The sequence below is a fragment of the Chinchilla lanigera genome, unplaced genomic scaffold (genome assembly GCF_000276665.1).
Source record: "Chinchilla lanigera isolate Chin_1 unplaced genomic scaffold, ChiLan1.0 scaffold00029, whole genome shotgun sequence".
NCBI classification, from domain to species: Eukaryota; Metazoa; Chordata; class Mammalia; order Rodentia; family Chinchillidae; genus Chinchilla; species Chinchilla lanigera.
In genome coordinates, this window is record NW_004955430.1 from 21,357,598 (window position 1) to 21,376,406 (window position 18,809).

The window sequence follows — 18,809 nt, forward strand, 5'->3', positions numbered from 1 at the left end:
AATTCTTCTGGGAAAATACCCAGAAGGAGAATAGCTGGGTTAAAGGGGACTTCTAATCCTAGTTTTGAGAAGTATCTCCAAATTCATTTCCACAGTGGTTTTACCAGTCTACACTCCCACCAGTAGTGGAGTAGGGTTCCTTCTCCCCATAGCCTCGCCAGCATTTGTTACTGGTTGATTTCTTGATGATAGCCATTCTTTGTGGGATGAGAGGGAATCTCAGGGTAGTTTTAATTTGTATTTCTCAAATGACTAATGAGGTTGAACACTTTTTCATGTATTTATTCACCATTAGTATCTCTTCCTTAGAGAAGTGTGTAATTCACCTCAGATGCCCATTTTTGGATTGGGTCTTTGAATTTGGGAGGCCTGATTTTTTTAAATTCTTTATATGTCCTAGATAGAAGTCCTTTGTCTGAGGGGCAGCTGGCTAAAATTTTTTCCCAATTTGTGGGTTTTCTTTTTACTTTGTTGGTGATTTCTTTAGATGTGCAAAAATTTTTCAATATTGATGAGATTCCAGTTGTTGATTCTTTGAAGTATTTCCTGTGCAGTTTGGTTTTTTATTTATGAACTCTTTCATTGTCATCAAGATTTTTACCTACTTTCTCTTCCAATAAATTTAATATTTCTGTTTTAATGTTTAGATCTTTGATCCATTTTGACTAATTTAGTACATGGTGAAAGACATGAGTCTAGTTTTAGTCTTCGGCATGTGGAAAGTCAGTTTTTCCAGCACCATTTATTAAAAAGGCTATCTTTCTTCCATTGAATATGTTTGGCCCCTTTTTCGAAGATAAGGTAACTGAGTGTGTTTGTAGTTGTATCTGCATCTTCTAATCTGTTCCATTGATCTTCAGGTCTGTTTTTGTGCCAGTACCATGCTGATTTTATCACAGTAGCTTTGTAATATAATTTTAAGTCAGGAATTGTGATGCCTCCTGCCTTTTCTTTGTTTCCCAATATTGCTTTTGCTATTCCTGGCCTCTTCTGGTTCCAAATGAACTTTAGGAGTATTTTCTCTAGATCTGTGAAGTATACTAATGGTATTTTAATTGGGATTGCTACATGATACATTTGTAATGTTATACCATGTATTTTTTTTCTTTTGGCACCAGGAATTGAATTCAGGACCTTGCACTTGCCAGGCAGGCACTTGTGCCACTGAGCTATGTACCCAGCACTTATACCATTTCTTAAATTGAGACATTTTGTTATAATACGTATCAACAATTGTAATCCCAAAATAAAGTTACTGCTTTTGGTCTTTCATTCTTCTAAAATACTTGATTATCACTCAGGCACACTACCTTCAACATTAACTTCTTTGAATTTAGAGCATAACATTAGAGAAGTTTATTTTCATAACCCTCAAAGTAATGTGGTAGACTACGTATCAATGCCAAATCAGTGTATTGTCAAGCATAAGTGCTAAAAAATGTAACAAACTACATATGTTCATAAATTAAGGGTATTTCCAACCAAGTGTTGGTGGTATATGCCTGTAATCTCAGAACTTGGAAGGCTGAAGCAGGAGGATTACTGCAAGTTCAAGGTGAGCCTGGGCTACAAAGTGAGTTCAAGGCCAGCCTGAATTGCATAGTGAAAGCCTGTCTCAAAAAAACAAAAACAAAAAACTAGGAGAATTTCCTACATATTATATTAGAGAGCTCCAAAACATTGTTAACTTGTTAATATTACCAAAGCATAATAATTTATATGCTCAAGAGAAATAGTAACAACAGAAACAAGAAAAAAACTAGAAGAAACAATTCCATTATGCTGCAAGATTAGCTTTCAGTTAGAAGGCTTGGATATCCGCCCCAGAATTTTTCTGATTAACAGAAGAAGCAATAGGGAGACACTAGATCTCCTTTCACTCTGAACATTTAGAAGTTGTAACATAAGTGGCAAGTCTCAGAAAACATTTTTTGTAAAACGGGGCTGGAGATATAGTGAAGACCCTGATCTCCAGTATGAGAAAAAAAAAAAAAATTAAATAAAAACATCTAAGGTGTTTTATAGGTAGCTTTTTCCAAGATTTATTCTTTTGCCAAAGTTCAGCAGAAGGAACATCTGTTTAGGTTTAGATGAATTTGAATTCAAATATGCAGTCATTTCAATTCTCCAGTGAAAAACCTCTAGTAATGAGGAGGTAGGAAAACAGGAAGAAAGAATTTTTACAGACAAAACATATAATAGTTTTCATATTGCTTACAGACAGTTATTTATCAAGCTTGTGAAATCTTCTGAGCTTGACCCGGCCTCCGACCTCACCCTCATCTCTGGAACCACTGTCCTAAGTCAGTCCTGCTGGAGTATCTGCATTCATATAGACTTTATTCCCAAGACATTCTTTTCTGCCAACCCAAAGGAGCATCTTTTTACTAATGACCTCATATATCTTTTCCTTAATGTCCCTCTTAGGAGATTTTTATAAACACAAGGTTGGATTCCCCTACATCTTCTTGCTCTGTACTGAAGATTCTCTGGTCCTCATGTCTTACCATAATGGTGGTTCTTACCTATATCAACGACCCCTCAAACGCAGGCTTCATCAGTTTCTGTGGCCAGTAGAATTGGAAGAAGGTATTATAGTCTCCTGCATGAATTTTGTCTCCTTTAGCCAGGTACGAGCTCCTTACCCTCTTTAAAGATAACCCTGTCCCAGGATGTTATTCCTTCCCCTTGTCACTATAGTTGGTCAGTCTCCTTACAGGTAGAGATTCATGGCTTTTTGTCATCAAATTCTTGCTTCATTAGCATTGTAGTGTCCGTATTCCTCAACATCCTTGATTCAAATGACTTTCATCCATGCCTCTCCAACCACCCACTATAAAAAGTGGTTTGTGATCAGCCATAAGGCTTTTTCCTCTAAATTTTGAAATGCTTGTACTTGCTTTGCTGACACTTCATTCTTGCATCTCTCCCTTAGCTGTGCCCATTGCCTGCTCCTTCTTTGTTGCTTTCCCTCCCCGGTGTAGAAAAGGTTATATATTATGGCGCCTGCTGTCTTGCCAGCACACCACTGGTAGTAATAATTAATGCAACTTGAACTTCTTTCATCTCTCTCTAATTTCGCAATTAAATAATTTTGAATATTCACCTTGAAATATATTCTGAGGAAAGATTTCCAACGTTTATCTTTCTGTTCACAATGCTGTACCGATACTTCGGGGCAATGAACATGCCATGATTTTCACAGAGAAGATAAAGGATGTTATACATTCCTTCTATTTCCTGATTCTAAGCTTACAAATAAATTGATTATGCAAAGTAAATTTACCTGCTTTTCTTTAGTCACAAAAGAAAAGATGAACCTCCCTTGTTGAGATCTCCTAAGTCCTGGTCGAATACTCATCTCTTCCTCCTCATCAAAACTGCATGATTTTGGGGCTGGGGATTTAGCTCAGCGGCAAAAGCGCCTGCCTGGCATGCGCAAGGTCGTGAGTTTGGTTCCCGGTACCGGAGAAAAACAAACAAACAAACAAAAAAAAAACAAAAAAACTGCATGATTTTATTGCTATTGATTCTAAGCCCTATCTAACCTTCAGAAAGCTTCTTAACAGAGGGATCCACAGTGCTTACTAATATGTTTGTCACTTCTGTGTACAAGAAGATCTTTCTGTGATGTGGAATTCTGTCTATTTTTGTCCTAACATGACACATTTTTTAAACTTTTAAGGTATTTTATAATTAGGTCAAGTTTTTTTCACAAATACCTGTAAGATGTAGGGCAATACATTCTATTGGTTCTGAGTTCTTTTTCTTTTTAGGCTTTCCTTGTCATTCTAGGCCTTAATTATTCAACTTTTAAAAAAGAAGTTTGAGTTGTTAGGTGACCTTATCTTCCCTGAGTTTTTATGTTCTGTGAAAACCATGAGTGAGTTTTTCACTCACCCACTCATTCATTCATTCATCCATTTATTCTTCCTTCCTTTCTCTATTCATTCAAGAAATGCATAGTAACTACCAACCCTGGTGAGTTCAGGTGTGGTCTTCATAAGAGTTCACATAAGTTAGTTGCCAGGAGGTGTAGCCAAGTAGAGATAAATAGCTAACACATGCCATAGGAGAGAGTTATCACTTCCAAATGTGGAACTAAGGCAAAGGTTTGTACAGGAATTGGGCTTCTGAACTCATCTGGAGAGACAGGCTTGGATCTGTGTTGTAGGAGGACAGAAGGAAGAATGAGCACAGCAGAAACAAAACTGCACCAAAGGAAGGAATGAGGAGGGAGTGCTCTTCACTGAGCAGGTGGATTTGTGCACAGCCAAACATAACGTGAGGGTGTATGCTATAATGGATCTCCAAATTCAGAGGGGTTGGCTTAAAGCTTTCTCCATGATAACATGTTTTACCTCTGTACTGTTTGACAGCTGTCATCAAGCAAATTACTCTTCAATTCTTGGAGCAGAATGAAATCTGGACTCTGGCACAAGAGGGTCTGCCCCCTTGCAGTCCTGCCCTGTGTCAGTTTTCCCGTGTTCTTTAAACTCCTCATATCCTTGAAGCAAAGAATGATAATATCCGCAGCTTGGCAGACACTCCTCTATTATGTTTTTGTATTGCCAAAATTGTAGATGTTTATATGAACAGAATATTGGCATTTCAATCTGTTTTCTCCCTAAATATATTCAGTTCCTAGAAGTATGTTAGGCACATAGTTTTGTGTTCTATTTTTGCAGTTTCCAACTTGCTGCTTTCTATTAGTTTATCTCTATAGAGAATCCTCCTATCTGGTTCTTTTTTCCTCTACCATCTGTTTCTTCCTACCTTCATTTGGTCCCCACCCACATTGGATTAATCTCTAATGTGAATATTCTAAAGAGTGGAGTAGGTCAAGTTCTGGCTTTGAAAAGAGACCTCTTAACTGAAACACAAACACATTGAAAAAGAACACGTTGGTTAACTTTTGTGGAGACTAAATTCTGTTCTATTCCAGAATTCAACATTTCCTCCTGTTGAGTTCTATCATCTGCCCCAGTCCGCTGGGATGACTGGCATTCATGATGTGTGGGCCTGATAACTTCGAGACAAATATTTTCTGTGGAAATGGAATTTTCTGTGTGTGTGGCAGTCTGGATGAGTTCCCTCTCACTTTGGCTGAAGTATTTTTATCCAGTCCAATGTAATGATTTAGTCACAGAACATAAACAGAAAATAACAAAGCTTCCAGGCACAGTGAGGATTTCTTAGTTCAACTTGTTTTCTTGAAAAAATCCTTCATTTCTCTTAATTCCAAAATAAAGAGGCATGGCTAATGTACTAGAGAAAACCTTAAATGAACCTGCAAAGGCCAAGACATTAGTTGCTCTGCTGCATATTGCAAGTTTCTGAAAACACCATCCACAAAACAGTCTTTCAGGTAACTTGTTAAAGTGATTCCGTCTAGATTGACTTAAATAGAGTCTGATAATACGTTTTGTTTGACATTTAAAACAGTTGTTTAAAGATATTACTACTTTCTAGAATATTTTTAATTCTTTACCACTGATAAAACATTAAATACAGCAAAAATAATCACAAGTGCTAAGGAACACCAAGTTAGAAAAGAGAAGAAAGGACAGAGTTGAAATAATGCAAAAGGTACAACTGCCAGGATGTGATTACCTATTCTGTTCTTGGTTACAATGTTTAATGTATCACTGAGAATAATAAATATTGTGCAAGTGAATTAGCAATAAAGAAGAAATAAGCTAATCAGAACGCTGAATAGTTCTATGGGAAACCCAGTTTCTTCTGGCCTTTTTGGGAACTGTTCTTGAATCCACATCTGCATCTTATTCTGTCTCATCACTGTCTAACCTTCAGAAAGATTTTTAACAGAGTGGTGCACAGTGCTTACTAATGTGTCTGTCACTTCTGTGTGCAAGATCTTTCTACTCGTAGTGGTTATTCAACTCAGCATGCAGCACAAAGGGCTCAGAATTGTTTGACTGAACACTAATGGTACAGGAGTTGAAGATCTGTGTCCCTATTGGAGTTTTACCAAGAGCATGCTGACCTCCCTATTCCCTGAGCTGCTCACTTCAGGTCTCTTTCTACCCCATCCTAGAATACATCATTAGCAATGACTGTACACTCTTCACACCTCAATGTGGAACACACAAGCTCTAATACCACCCTCTGGGGGCCGGTCACCTGCTCCTCCTGTACACATCTTTAATGACCCTTATTGAGACCATTCTTTGGCACCAGTAGGCCAGTCTTTTCTTATTGTTTCTTTATCTTTTGGGGTTGTCCTTCATTTCCCTAAAAATGCAGGGATAAAAATCACTTCCCTTACATTGGTTACATCCTTCGTATCCTTCTCGTCTGCTGCCTAACTCCTCTGACATACTCTCTTGGCAAAACTTCCATCTTACCTACATCCAGTTCTCAGTCTGCACAATACGTTTGAGCAAAGGAATGTGGGGATAGTAAACCATGCCACTACACTGTCAGATTTCACATTAATTTTGTGACCCTACAACTTCTTTTTAATTTCAAGGGAATAAAAACTAAGAAAAAAAATAAAAGTGATACAGAATTTAAAAACAAGATGATAGGAAATTTTTTTTTTTTTTTATTTTTTTTGGTTTTTCTCCGGTACCGGGAACCGAACTCAGAACAAGATGTGTCGTAGGTTCAAGCTTTGCCACTGAGCTAAATCCCCAGCCCAGAGCTAAATCCCCAGCCCGATGATAGGAAATTAACAATGGCTGTTATATTGTGTATTGTTATCTTCAAAGTAGTTGCTCAGATTACCAGATATAGGCATGCAAAATTGATTAAATAATTAAATATTAACTGTTCCTTTCAATAAACCAATACAAATTAGTACTACAATTATCTTAGCTATTTTGTGTAGATATACACAAAATAGCTAAGATAATATTGTGTGTGTGTGTGTGTGTACATATTCCCTTCTTTCTTTCTTTTCTCCTTTCCCCCATTCCAGTTGTTCTTTCCTTTTGAGCAGTTTCTTTCTCTTTCACACCATCTATTGTACCTTTCAGATTTTATTTACTCTCAGTTTCTTAAACTAGGGAGATAATACGATGTTTACTCATGTGAGTATGATTTATTTCACTTATGAGTATGGTCTCTAGTTGCATCCATTTACCTATAAAACCCTCATTTTATCTTCTTTATAACTGATAATACTCCATTGTATAAAAATACCACATCTTTTATATCCATTCCTCGGTTGATGGGCATTTGGATTGTTTCCAAGATTTAACTATGACAAATTGTGCTGCTATAAACATGGGTGCACATATACCGCTGTGGTAAGATGTTTTCAGTTTTTTCAAGTTTTCAAGAACAGGCACACAGCACTGCCCAGAACTGTTATCACACGGCCCTGGTCTGGCAAATTCTCCAGTCTCCAAAACAAGCGTTAGGTGCCTTCTCTCACACTCCCAAGCCCACTATGTCTCCCTATTTCTCACTTCAATCTTGCCTGAAAAATATTGGCAATGAAAAGGAAACATTAGGATCCGACTACTTTCTCAACCTTTTCATATTTAAATTCATTTATTCTCTTCTTTTGAACAGATAGATGGTCCCTGCTCCTATCTAAGATCAGCCTTTCTTGTTTTCTGTTCTCCATCGTTTGTTTGTTTTACTCTGTTCTTGAAAGATGGATACTAAGTTACACCTCACTACATTTTACAAAGTGCAAAAACTCATATTCAGCACCCAGATCAAAACAGAAAAATGTTTTCATTTCCTTGCTGTTTTACTATGTTCACCAGAGTATCCACAATCCCATTTTGATCATAAAAGATTATCTTTGATTTATCCTTTAAATAAATAGAATCATATAGCATGAAGAAGCATTTTAGGTCTGCTTTCTCTAATTCAACATTGCATCTATGAGATTCATTCATATTTGTAGAGCAGTTTGTTCTTTCATCACTTTATATTATTGTAAAATGTACGCATGTTACACTATGTTAATCCCACTAGCGTTTATGTTTATGTATTAATACTACTAGTATTTATGTTATTTCTTAGACCAATAACTATATTACTTTGTTTTATAAATAGATGATAGTATATATTTACAAAAATTGTTTTGTATGTACTTAGAAATGGAATTGCTTTGGTATAGTTCTGCAAATGTCCTGATTCTTGGTTACTGCCAGTTTTTTTAAACTTTACTTTTTATTAGTATATATTTGGAGTATGTCACATCCCTTATGAGGAATTGGTACATAACATATTACCGTTCTTTTTCTTACCCCTTCTGTTCATCCTCCTTTCATTTTACCAGCATCAGATTTATTTATTTATAAGTTCTTATAAAGTTAAATATAAACTAACTTCTAAAACTCAGAAGTTTCTCTTGTCTAAAACTCAGACAAGGAAAACAAGAAAACATATAAAACATGTAAGATAATTGTAGTAAATCAAGGTACACTTTTAGATACATGGTTAATGCTGGATTACAATAGCTTTTTTTATCTCTCTTTATTTCCTATCATCTGTCTTTTATGTCTCACTTTATTTACATATTGAGTAGTTCACATAAGAGAATCCATGTGATATTTAAGCTTATGTGTCTGGTTTACATCACTTAAAATTATGGTCTCAAAATGCATCAGTTGTCTATAAATAATTCAAATTTATCATTCTTTACAGCAAGTAGTACTCCATTATGTATAAATACCACATTTTATTTATCCATCCATCTATTATTGGACAAATAGGCTGGTTCTAGGATTTAGCTATTTTAATTGTGCTGCTATTAACATGGATATACATATATCACTGCGGAATGATCTCTTTAACATTTTGGGGAAGATACCTAAAAGGGAATAGCTTGGTAAAATGGAACCTCTGGTTTTAGTTTTTTGAGGAATCTCCATATTGATTTCTGTAGCGGTTTCACTAGTTAATGTGTTCACCGACAATGAAAAAGGGTTTCCACAGCATCACCAGCATTTGTTACTGGTTGATTTCTTGATTATAGCTGTTCTTCTTGGAGGGAAGTAGAATCTCAGCGTTGTTTTAATTTGCATTTTTAAGTAGCCAGCAATGCTGAACATGTTTTCTTGCATTTATTGGCTGTTTGTATTTCTTAATCTGAGAAGTGTAGATTCATTTCTGATGCCCATTTTTTTTTTTGAGTCTTCAAATCTGGGGGAAGGTCAAGCATTTTGAGTTCTTTATATATTCTAGGTATTAGTTCTTTGTACAAGAAGTAGCTAGCAAAAAATTTTTCCCATTCTGTAGGTTGTTTTTACTCTATTGCTAGTTTCCTTTGCTATATAGAAGCTTTTTAATTTGACATGATCCCATTTATTGATTCATGATATTATTTCTTGTGCTACCACGGTTTTGTTCAGAAAGTCTTTGCCTACACCTGTGTCTTCAAGAGTTTTACCTATGTTCTCTTCCAGTACTTTAAGTGTTTCTATTCTAATGTTTAGACCTTTGATCCATTTTTATGTTAGTTTAGTACATGGTGAGAGATATGTGTCTAGGTTCAATCTTCAGCAATCTTCAGTTTTCCCAGCACCAACTTTTAAAGCTGTCTTTTCCTCCAGTGAAAGGATTTGACACCTTTGTCAAATATAACATAGATAAATGTACTTGGAGTTGTGTCTGCCTCTTCTACTCTCTCCCACTGATCCACAAGTGTCTGTTCATTGCCAATAATGTTGGCAATATTTTATCACTGTAGCTTTCTAGTATAGCTTGAAATTTGAGGTTATGATGCCCCCTGCTTTTCTCTCGTTGCCCAAAATTGCTTTTGTTATTCTAGGTCTCTTTCAGTTCCATACGAATTTTAGGACTGCTGTCTCCAGTTCTGTAAGGAATGCTGTTCATATTTTGATTGGCATTGCACTAAATCTATATAACATTTTTGAAAGCATGACCATTTTCACTATATTGGTTCTCCCTCTCTAGGAACAGAAGATATGTCTCAACTTTCTGAAATTGTGATCTCCTTCTTCTGAGCACAATAATTATCATTGAAAGGTCTTTCATTTTCTTGGTTAGGTTAATTCCTAAGTACTTCATTTTTCTTGATGCTGTTGTGAAAAGTATTATTTCCCTAATTTCCCTCCTGGTGAGTTTGTTTTCACTGTATATGAACGCTGTTGACTTTTGAGTGTTGACTTTGTATCATGATACACTGCTGAATTTGGTTTGGAATCCTTTGATGAATCTTAGAGAGATCTTTTATGTACAGGATCATGTCTTTTCAAATATTGACAATTTAATTTCTTCCTTTTCTATCCATCCATATTCCTTTTATTTCTTTCCATGTCCTAATTGCTCTAGCTAATGTTTTGAGTACAGTATTAAACAGAAGTGGAGATAGTGGACACCCTGGCTTTGTTCGTAAGGTTTAGGGGAAAAGCTTTCAGCTTCTTCCCACATAGTTTAGTATGTCTGTTGACTTGGCATACATGGCTCCTATCAGATTGTGATAAAGACCTTCTCTTCCCATTTCCTTCATTTTTATCATGCATGGATGTTAGATTTTGTTGAATGCTTTTCCTGCATCTATTGAAATGTTCATGTGATTTTTGTCTTTACTTCCATTCGTGTGGTGTATTGCATTTAGTGTATGTGTATGTGTTGAACCATCCCTGACTCCCTAGAGTGTGTCCTATCTGGTCATGATGTATGATCTTTTTGATGATTCTCTGTATTCTGTGTGAAACAGTTTTATAGAATGGATATACCAATTTAAACCCCCAGTATCAGTATATGAGATTTTTCTGTTGCTTGCATTCTCACTAACACTCAGTATCATCAGTCTTTTTCCTGTTTGCCATTCAGACAAAAGTATACTGTTAAATCATGATACTTTTAAGTTCTTTTGCCCTGATCACCAACGAATGAGGTAAATCATGTACACTGCTTATTTACAACACCATATTTATTTATATACTTAAATTGTTCCTGTCCTTTAATTCAGATTTTCTCATTAGGTCATTGTAGAGTCACACGAAGTCGTAAGAAACTGTATAATAAGATCTCTTGCACATATTCCCTAACTTTCCCCATAATAACATTTGCAAGATTATAGTGTAACATCACAACTAGAAAACTTGACAGTGATACAACCCACAAATTTCATTCAGATTTCCCCAATTTTACTTTGACTTATTTGCATATAGATTAAGTGCTATATGGTTTTATTAGCCATAGGTTTGTTAATCTACCACCACAATCAAGATACTGAAGTTTCAATGCAAAGAGGACAACTCCCTCCGTATAAGTGTACCCACGCTCTCGTTACTGCTCCACACCCATCACTTTCATTTGGCAACCAACAACTGTCCTGCACTTTTAAACATTTGGCATACCAAAAATGTTACATATGTTGTCTGATTAAGACCTGAAGAAGTACTTCATATACTCTTGCTAACATAACTTCATTCATTGTTACTCTTCCAGGAATACATTTCATTATCTAACATTTCATTGGCAAAAATAGAAAGAGCATAGGAAGAATTGGGCAGCACGGAGCTGCTTTTACCTTGCCCTTGTTGGAAATGTGCTTTTCTTTCAACAGGAATCTCTACAGTTCCTCTCTGAGAATGTTCTCATCCACTAAGTGATGCAGAGACATGGAAAGTGTTCTCAAACTTGCCTTGCAGTAGCTATCAGTGCTCAGCTAATCAAAACAAACGTGTAAAGTGCTATCAGTCTGCCATCCCGTGTTCAGCCATTGTGACTCAGCCCTGAGATGATAGAATTTTACAATCCCAAACAGCAGAGCTGTCAAAATTCTGGAATAATTTTGGTGGTTTTCTCTCAGTCCTTCATCCACTCTTTAAAAAAAAAATAATAACTCGGGCCTTTACCTGTATCCTCAAGCTTTCTGTTTTAAAAGAAACTTTCAATCACGTGATTTTAAAATAATTTGCACTGTATTATTTGCATCATCTGTCACAATCTCTGCTTTCATCTACTCAGCCACCTTTGGAGGTAACATTTTTTACAGTTTTTGTGGTTTTTGTGTCTTTCTCATTGGCTTTCTGGGTTTGATAAGACCTAACCAAGTCCTCTTGCTGGAATTTATTAACCAGCTTTACAAGTCTTATAGAAAGAACTGAATAAATCAATGTGAAGCATAAATAATGTATTGATGCCTCCAAATAAGCCAGTTTCATCAGTTATTTTAAGAAAAGCCTAATGTCAAAATATAAGACTTTTCCTGGCCCCATAACATAATTTAAATGAAAAGTTTCCCTGTATAAAGTCTATAAAACACTTCACTATGTTTGGGTTTAGTGAGGAAAGAGAGAATAAACCCAGAACTAACAATTTGGGGTTTTATTTCTGCTTCCCCCAAATAATCAATGATTACACAGCAACAGAAATATTTTGTCCCAACTCAAATAGGCACAAACACAATTCCTTTCCAATCTCACAAATATTCTCATACTCTGCATGTAACGATCTTGATGATGCACTGTCTAGACTTCTTGGAACAAGTGATGGAGTTTGGAATTTATTCTGTGGCTTTGAGAAAGATTATTCAAAGCTCCTACACACTTCCATATGAAACCCACTGCCTTCAGAGTATGTAGAAGTTATGAAACTGGTTATAAGAAAAAAGTATCACTGCTGTAACTTTGACCTTCTACTAACAGGGAATATTTTATACATTCATCCATTTTAGCTCTACTAGCACATTGCAATGTGGTTCTTATCAGGTGTGATACCACAAATGTCAGTGAAATACTTTATATCTATGAAAATGTATAGCAATTTTTTTTACCTTTGGGGAATCATCAATAAAAGAAATTAGATTAAGGGATGTATATCCATTCTTGTTATGGTCTTAATAAGTAATCCATAGGAATTTATGAAGACAAAAGGGCAGCACTGATATCACAGGACCTTTGTCTTTTGTTGTTAGTTGGATAAAATAAAAGCAGTCCCTCAGGCTCCCAGATCTAAACAATATTTGTACAACCTAGATTATTTAGTCTAAGTTTAGCTCTGAAGAAAATCAAACTTGGAGACTTTGAGTAAAAGTTCAGTTATTTGTCATCAATAACCTGAAACTGAGAGTTAAGCTTGCACAGAGCTGTAGCCATTTCCTGTACATACTTGCTCTGGGTTTTACAAGCCTGTCACTTCTTTAGGCTTTACTCAACAATGCATCAGTTGAACACAGAAAAGCTTTACTGTGAAAGTTTATCCACAGATAATAGTCTTAAAGGGATAAAACTCCACATTCACCTGCTTAAAATCCTTCTTAATTTTCAAACAATTTCCTCAAAACCTATTAATTTGTCTCTGACAAAAAACAGCCAGAAAGATTTCATTTCATTGAATGATACACAGACAGGAATAGCACACTGAACTGAACTCATTTCTTTTATAGCATAAAATCTGCATTATTTCTGTTCAGAAGAGCAGCATAAAATTGAGTGAGCAGCATATAGGGTAGACTTCCTAAAATAAAGTTAGGCATTCTGACTATAAAGTAAGGACAAAATGTAAGCAGACAATTAACAATAAAATATCAACCAAAGGCATATTATTCTATATATTCTTAATTGAAGCTGCAATTATTAAATTCCACTGATAAAAAGAAATCAGTATCTATATTGCAAGGAAATGATCAGAAGAAAGCTCTTAGAATTTTTTTTGTTTAACTTTAAAGGTAGTGGAAAAGATTGAAAAAGATACTGAATCGTGAATCAGAGGAAAATGGGTTTGTTCTCATTATATGTGAATCTCAGTTTCTTCTTCTGTAAAATGGGTGCAACATCTTGTCAGACTCAAAGAACTAGTCTAAAGAGGAGAATGAATTGTTCCATAAGCAGTTTAGGTGTGTTCATGCTCCAAATTCTAGGGAATATTATGAAAAGAGAAAAAAATCTATTGATTTAGTTTTATAGAAGTAGTACACACATGAAGTTTTGCATGACTGAGTTGTTTGAAAGCAGCTAAGAATAACATGAAATGTTCTCACTAATCATACTGCCTAGGTATTCTTTAGTTGAGCAGGGAGGTGTAAACACTATAATTGAGTTAGCTCTCATGTGAACAGGTAAACTAGGGCCACAGGTCATGTCCCTAATGACCTCTAATTCACAGAAATACCTTCTAAAAGACACTGACAGTAGAGTCCAGGTGAATGGATCAAGGTAGTAGCATGAGTGCCAGTGACATCATCCTATGGAAAGTTCACACATACTAACTTGTTAGGCTCAGTTGTAAAGTTTGAAATTATTGTAGAACGGAAAATTTCGAGTAGTTGAGAAACTATTCTTATGCTGGTATATAGTAAATCTTGGAGGCCCATGACCAAAGATAGAACATAGCCACCGCAGTATCAATTATGTACTTGGATAGGTTCATAGTGTGCAAAAATAATGTCCTACTTGCTACAAATTTGCTAGTTTTTTAAAGATTCAGATCAAGAAGCTTTTTCCAAAGGGTATTCCTGCAGCACTAGGTCTAAGCAAACTTCACAGGTACTACAAAAATGAAGTTGTAGAAATGTTGCATTCATCGTGGTAAAATGGGCTTTTATAAAACATGACTTCTCAGAGCTTTTATCATATGTCATGAAAGGAGAGTGTGCATTATGTAGCACTGCTCAAATATTTTAGAATATAGAAAACTTTCCTCTCAATATAGCTAGTGTTCCAAGTGTACATTGTCAGGAATACTGAATTCAAGGATATTTAGAACCCAGAGACAGTGCCAAGTCACCATTCAGAGTCTGAAATGGCTAAAGAAATGCTATTTACAATATAATCCCTGGAGCATTTCATTGACAAGAGATGCCTGCCTTACATTCTAGATGTAAATCCAGGTTTACTGAAATGTGATGCTAGAGTTCTGTACTTACCTGAAAAATTGATGGTAACTGACCACCTGTCCAATTAAGGACAGAAAAAACATGGTGAGAACAGTTGGCTAAGGTATTTATTTAAAGTTTATACAAATACATCGTGAGTGGAGGTGAAATTAATATCTCTAGTGAGTCAATGAATAAGTCATATGCTTAATTTTTAACTGGAATTGGAAAGCTTTCTGCTTATACCCTTTCCTTTGGCCGCTGAATGATTGCTTACTGAATTCCAGGGATTTCCTTGTGTAGTAAGAGACGCAAAGATGCATAAAACTTAGCCCATGCCTTAAGGAGATGATAGTCCGGACACTGCAGTAGAGGACTGGTGACTACCATAAGCACAGAGGACAGATTATAGAAGTCACTGATAATTTTCAATGATAGAGCAAAATCACAAATATTACTAGGCCTTTCAAGCAGTTATTCTTGGTTCAAGTTAAAAAGCAGTTTTTATGTGGATATGAGTTGCTCTTTGTTATTTTAAGAACACATAGCTTACAGGCAACAGTTTGATTTATCTGGTTTAAGCTATTGAATTAAGACTGCCTCTATTTGTAGAAGTGACAGTGTTTTTAGGGTGGAGATTCCATTTTTTCCAAGTTTGTTTTCTTCATTATAGTTGTCCATGAATATTAAGCAACTGCAGCTGACAAGTTAGTCTCCACTGAAATATTTCCCTTTAGTTAGATCATGTCTCTTGAATACTGAAAGGGCTATCATATACAGAACAAGTAATTTAGTTTTTTGATATTTATACTTGGTCCTAATATTTGATCTGAGCAAATTCAGAGAAATAGGTTCAGAGAACTTTTTTTGTCCATCAAAACAATTTCCCTATCCTTTATGAATCAAAACACTTTGTTTCATTAGCTCATTCTAGTTTTAAAGTTTTGTGATATTGTCACATTTAGAAGTGAGGAGCATAGCTGATTCCACAGAAAATTCAATTCTCAAAAAATAGAACTTTTGAATTTACAGGGAGAATATGTGTTAAAAATGGGAACATAGGTCATACTTTATATTTCAGTAAATGAGCTCCCTTTCTTCTTTGAAAAAAATATATTTCATCCTAAATATGTATTTTATTAAATATCACAACATATAGAAAAATGATTAAGATGTTTTATTACTTATCCCAATAGTGAAATTTTCAAGAGTTAAGAGTTGGAAAGCAAATAATGCCAGTGACTTAGATGAAATAGGAGAAAAGCGTGAAGGAAGCTTCAGCATTAACTCCAATACTATATTTCTTTTAGGTTAATACAAGTGACATGAAAATGAAAAAACTTGACTTTTGCCAGATTTGAATGTGGTAGCATAAGGTTTTCCTACATTATTCCTCCAATTTTAATTAGAAAAGAAATAATTACTAATATTATATGATAATTCATTCATTCAACAAATACTTGAGAGCCTACTGTGTGATACTTGCTAGCAATAAAATGGAGAAAAATAAAAAAAACAAAGCAAAACAGACAACACCCTGACCCTCACTGGTGTTTACATGTAAGATGTGAGATATTGTAGATCTTACATAGAACCTTTAGAATGAGGATTGGGATAAAGTAACTCGAACTGAAGCTGTAAAGGTAAGACTACTGCAAGTACTAAATCAGTACCAAAAAAAGTGGTCATTCAGTGCCGGTGTGGGGAACCTGTCTTACTTTTGGTCAAAACAGAATTTGACTAATCAGTACTGGCCATGACCCATATATCTGAAGTAGTCTCATGTGGTAATTAATTTGTTCTATGGTTGAAACCCCAAGTTTACATGCATTTTTCTTTGATTCCCTCTAGTATATGACTGCTGCTGCTCCTATGCAAGGGACCTACATTCCCCAGTACACGCCTGTGCCTCCAACAGCTGTTTCTATTGAAGTAAGTCCATCCCTGTCTTGTAGAAAGAGACCAAGGGAAATGAATCTGAGTTACATACAGTGCGTTTCCCATGACCCAGGGAATTCTCATGTCTAAATTTTGTGTTTTTATGAAATTTGTAGTAGTCACAAGCCCAGTATATTAAAGTATGCATATTTATTCTATTATGCCTATGTTTTGCTTTGCACATGAAATGTGCTAATCTGATACAGACATATGAAGGAAGGACACTTTGCACAGCTAAAATTCACAGAACAATTCATTACTTTATCAAGTGGTAACCACAATACTCATAAATGTGGAGGAAAAGCAAGTTATACCTCTTTGAGTGAGCTAGATCTCCAGTGTCTTTTTCCTCAGAGATTCTTGACCAGCTTCATTGGAAAACCATGGAATTTGTTAAAAACATAAGCTATAAGATCCTTCTCAGACCTAATGAATCTTAATTTTAACTTTAATATGATCTCTGAGTGACCCAGATGTACATTAAAATGTGAGACATACTGTACTAGTCCGGATTCTCAAACTTTTCCACACATTACAATTATTTGGAGAACTTTAAAAAATACTGATTCCTGGATTCTATCCCCAGAGATTCTTATTGACTTATCTGGAGAATGTACTAGACTTTCAAGTTTTTAAAAGATTTCAGGTGGTTCCCTCATATTCCAAAGATTGAAAACCACTGTTCTGGCAAATAGTGTAATTTGGTGGTACAGTGCTTACCTAGCGTGCATGGGTTCAATCCACTGTACCACAAAAAAAAAAAACAAACCAAAAACAAACACACAACAACAACAACAAAATCTCTACTAAATGAGCCTTCACAAATTTGTAGCTTTCTATACACAAGACTGAAATAGTTACATCACTCTTATCACTGTAGACATAATGAGTGATGGTGACTGTCTCATCTTCTTGATGACAGCTTGGCCATTTCCTTCTCACTTTCCACTGGGATGAACCCATCCCCTCTAAACCTATTTTACTGGTCAGAGACTCAAGCTACATAGAGAGGAGAAAGCGTAGAGCTATGCAGAGAGTGATAGAACATTTAGATGTGTATTTTCCTCTCGGTTCTACACATTATTTTCTATTGTTCCTCTGTGCCTTTTCCCAATGCACATCTGCATTATGGTCACACTGCTCCTCTTCTCACCTACTGAAAATCTTTGGCAATTGATCTCTTTGCTGTTTCATAATTTGTCCAACATATAATGTATTTGCCCTGTTGCACACAAAAGTCCACCTATCAAGAGTCTGCTGGAAACCTTTATAGACTACACTGGCTCTTTTCAAAAGTTGATTTACTTGTTCTTTGTGTGTAGCATCACTTGCTTGTATGATATTTACTAGGATGCTGTTGTGTAGTTTAGAAAACCAAAGACCTGAGATTTCTAATCCCTTTGTGTGTTCTAGATGTGTATATCTCAGAAAATGTGTCACATTAAAAAGTTTTAATTAGATCTTCAGAATTTCAAGAACATTATGATTAAATTACATGTTCTTGATTATGTTTATCCATTAAAAACCACCTACACTCTGAGAAAATCAATAATCTGGATTTTCCAGGCACTCAAAGAATAAATTTCTGCCACATAATTGCATTTCTGTATGTCTGTACCAAAGGCATATGCTAATCTAAAGAATTAGAGAATTTTAGTGATTATAAAATAATAAAATATATTTGATGGGGTGCCTTATTGGAAACAATCCAATCATAGTTAAAATCAGAGTTTGGAAAGAATAATTTCACTTAGAAATTTATAAATATATTCTGGTATATCCCTTGTGTTTAGGTTTATAAGAAAAAACACTGATTCATTGTCCATGTAGAAGCAATGATCATTTACCTGTGTCAACACAAATAAATGCTGGTGGGATGTTTGGAAATGTACACAGCAAGAAATAATCCCTTGAGAAAGCAAACAATGGATGAATATAGGGGGATTTTTCAGATTCTAGGGAAGAACTTCAGGGATCTTTAAGAGACAGAGAACTGATGAAGAATATTCGCAACTCAGCATCACTGCTGATATCCAACACTGTCGCCTTCCTCGAGTCTATTAACAATCAGATCCAGTCACCTATGGCTCTCTTG

At 35.5% G+C, this 18,809-nt stretch overlaps 1 protein-coding gene across 6 annotated transcripts in view; it reads left to right on the forward strand.

Annotated features, from left to right (window-relative positions):
- Window positions 1–18,809, forward strand: part of Rbms3 (RNA binding motif, single stranded interacting protein 3) — a 679,403-nt gene that overhangs the window by 642,951 nt on the left and 17,643 nt on the right. For all 6 annotated transcript variants that reach the window (XM_005387516.2, XM_013515630.1, XM_013515631.1 and 3 more), the window contains one exon: window positions 16,628–16,708. In XM_005387516.2, the coding sequence (XP_005387573.1) occupies window positions 16,628–16,708 (81 nt within the window). The remainder of the gene's footprint in view (window positions 1–16,627; window positions 16,709–18,809) is intronic.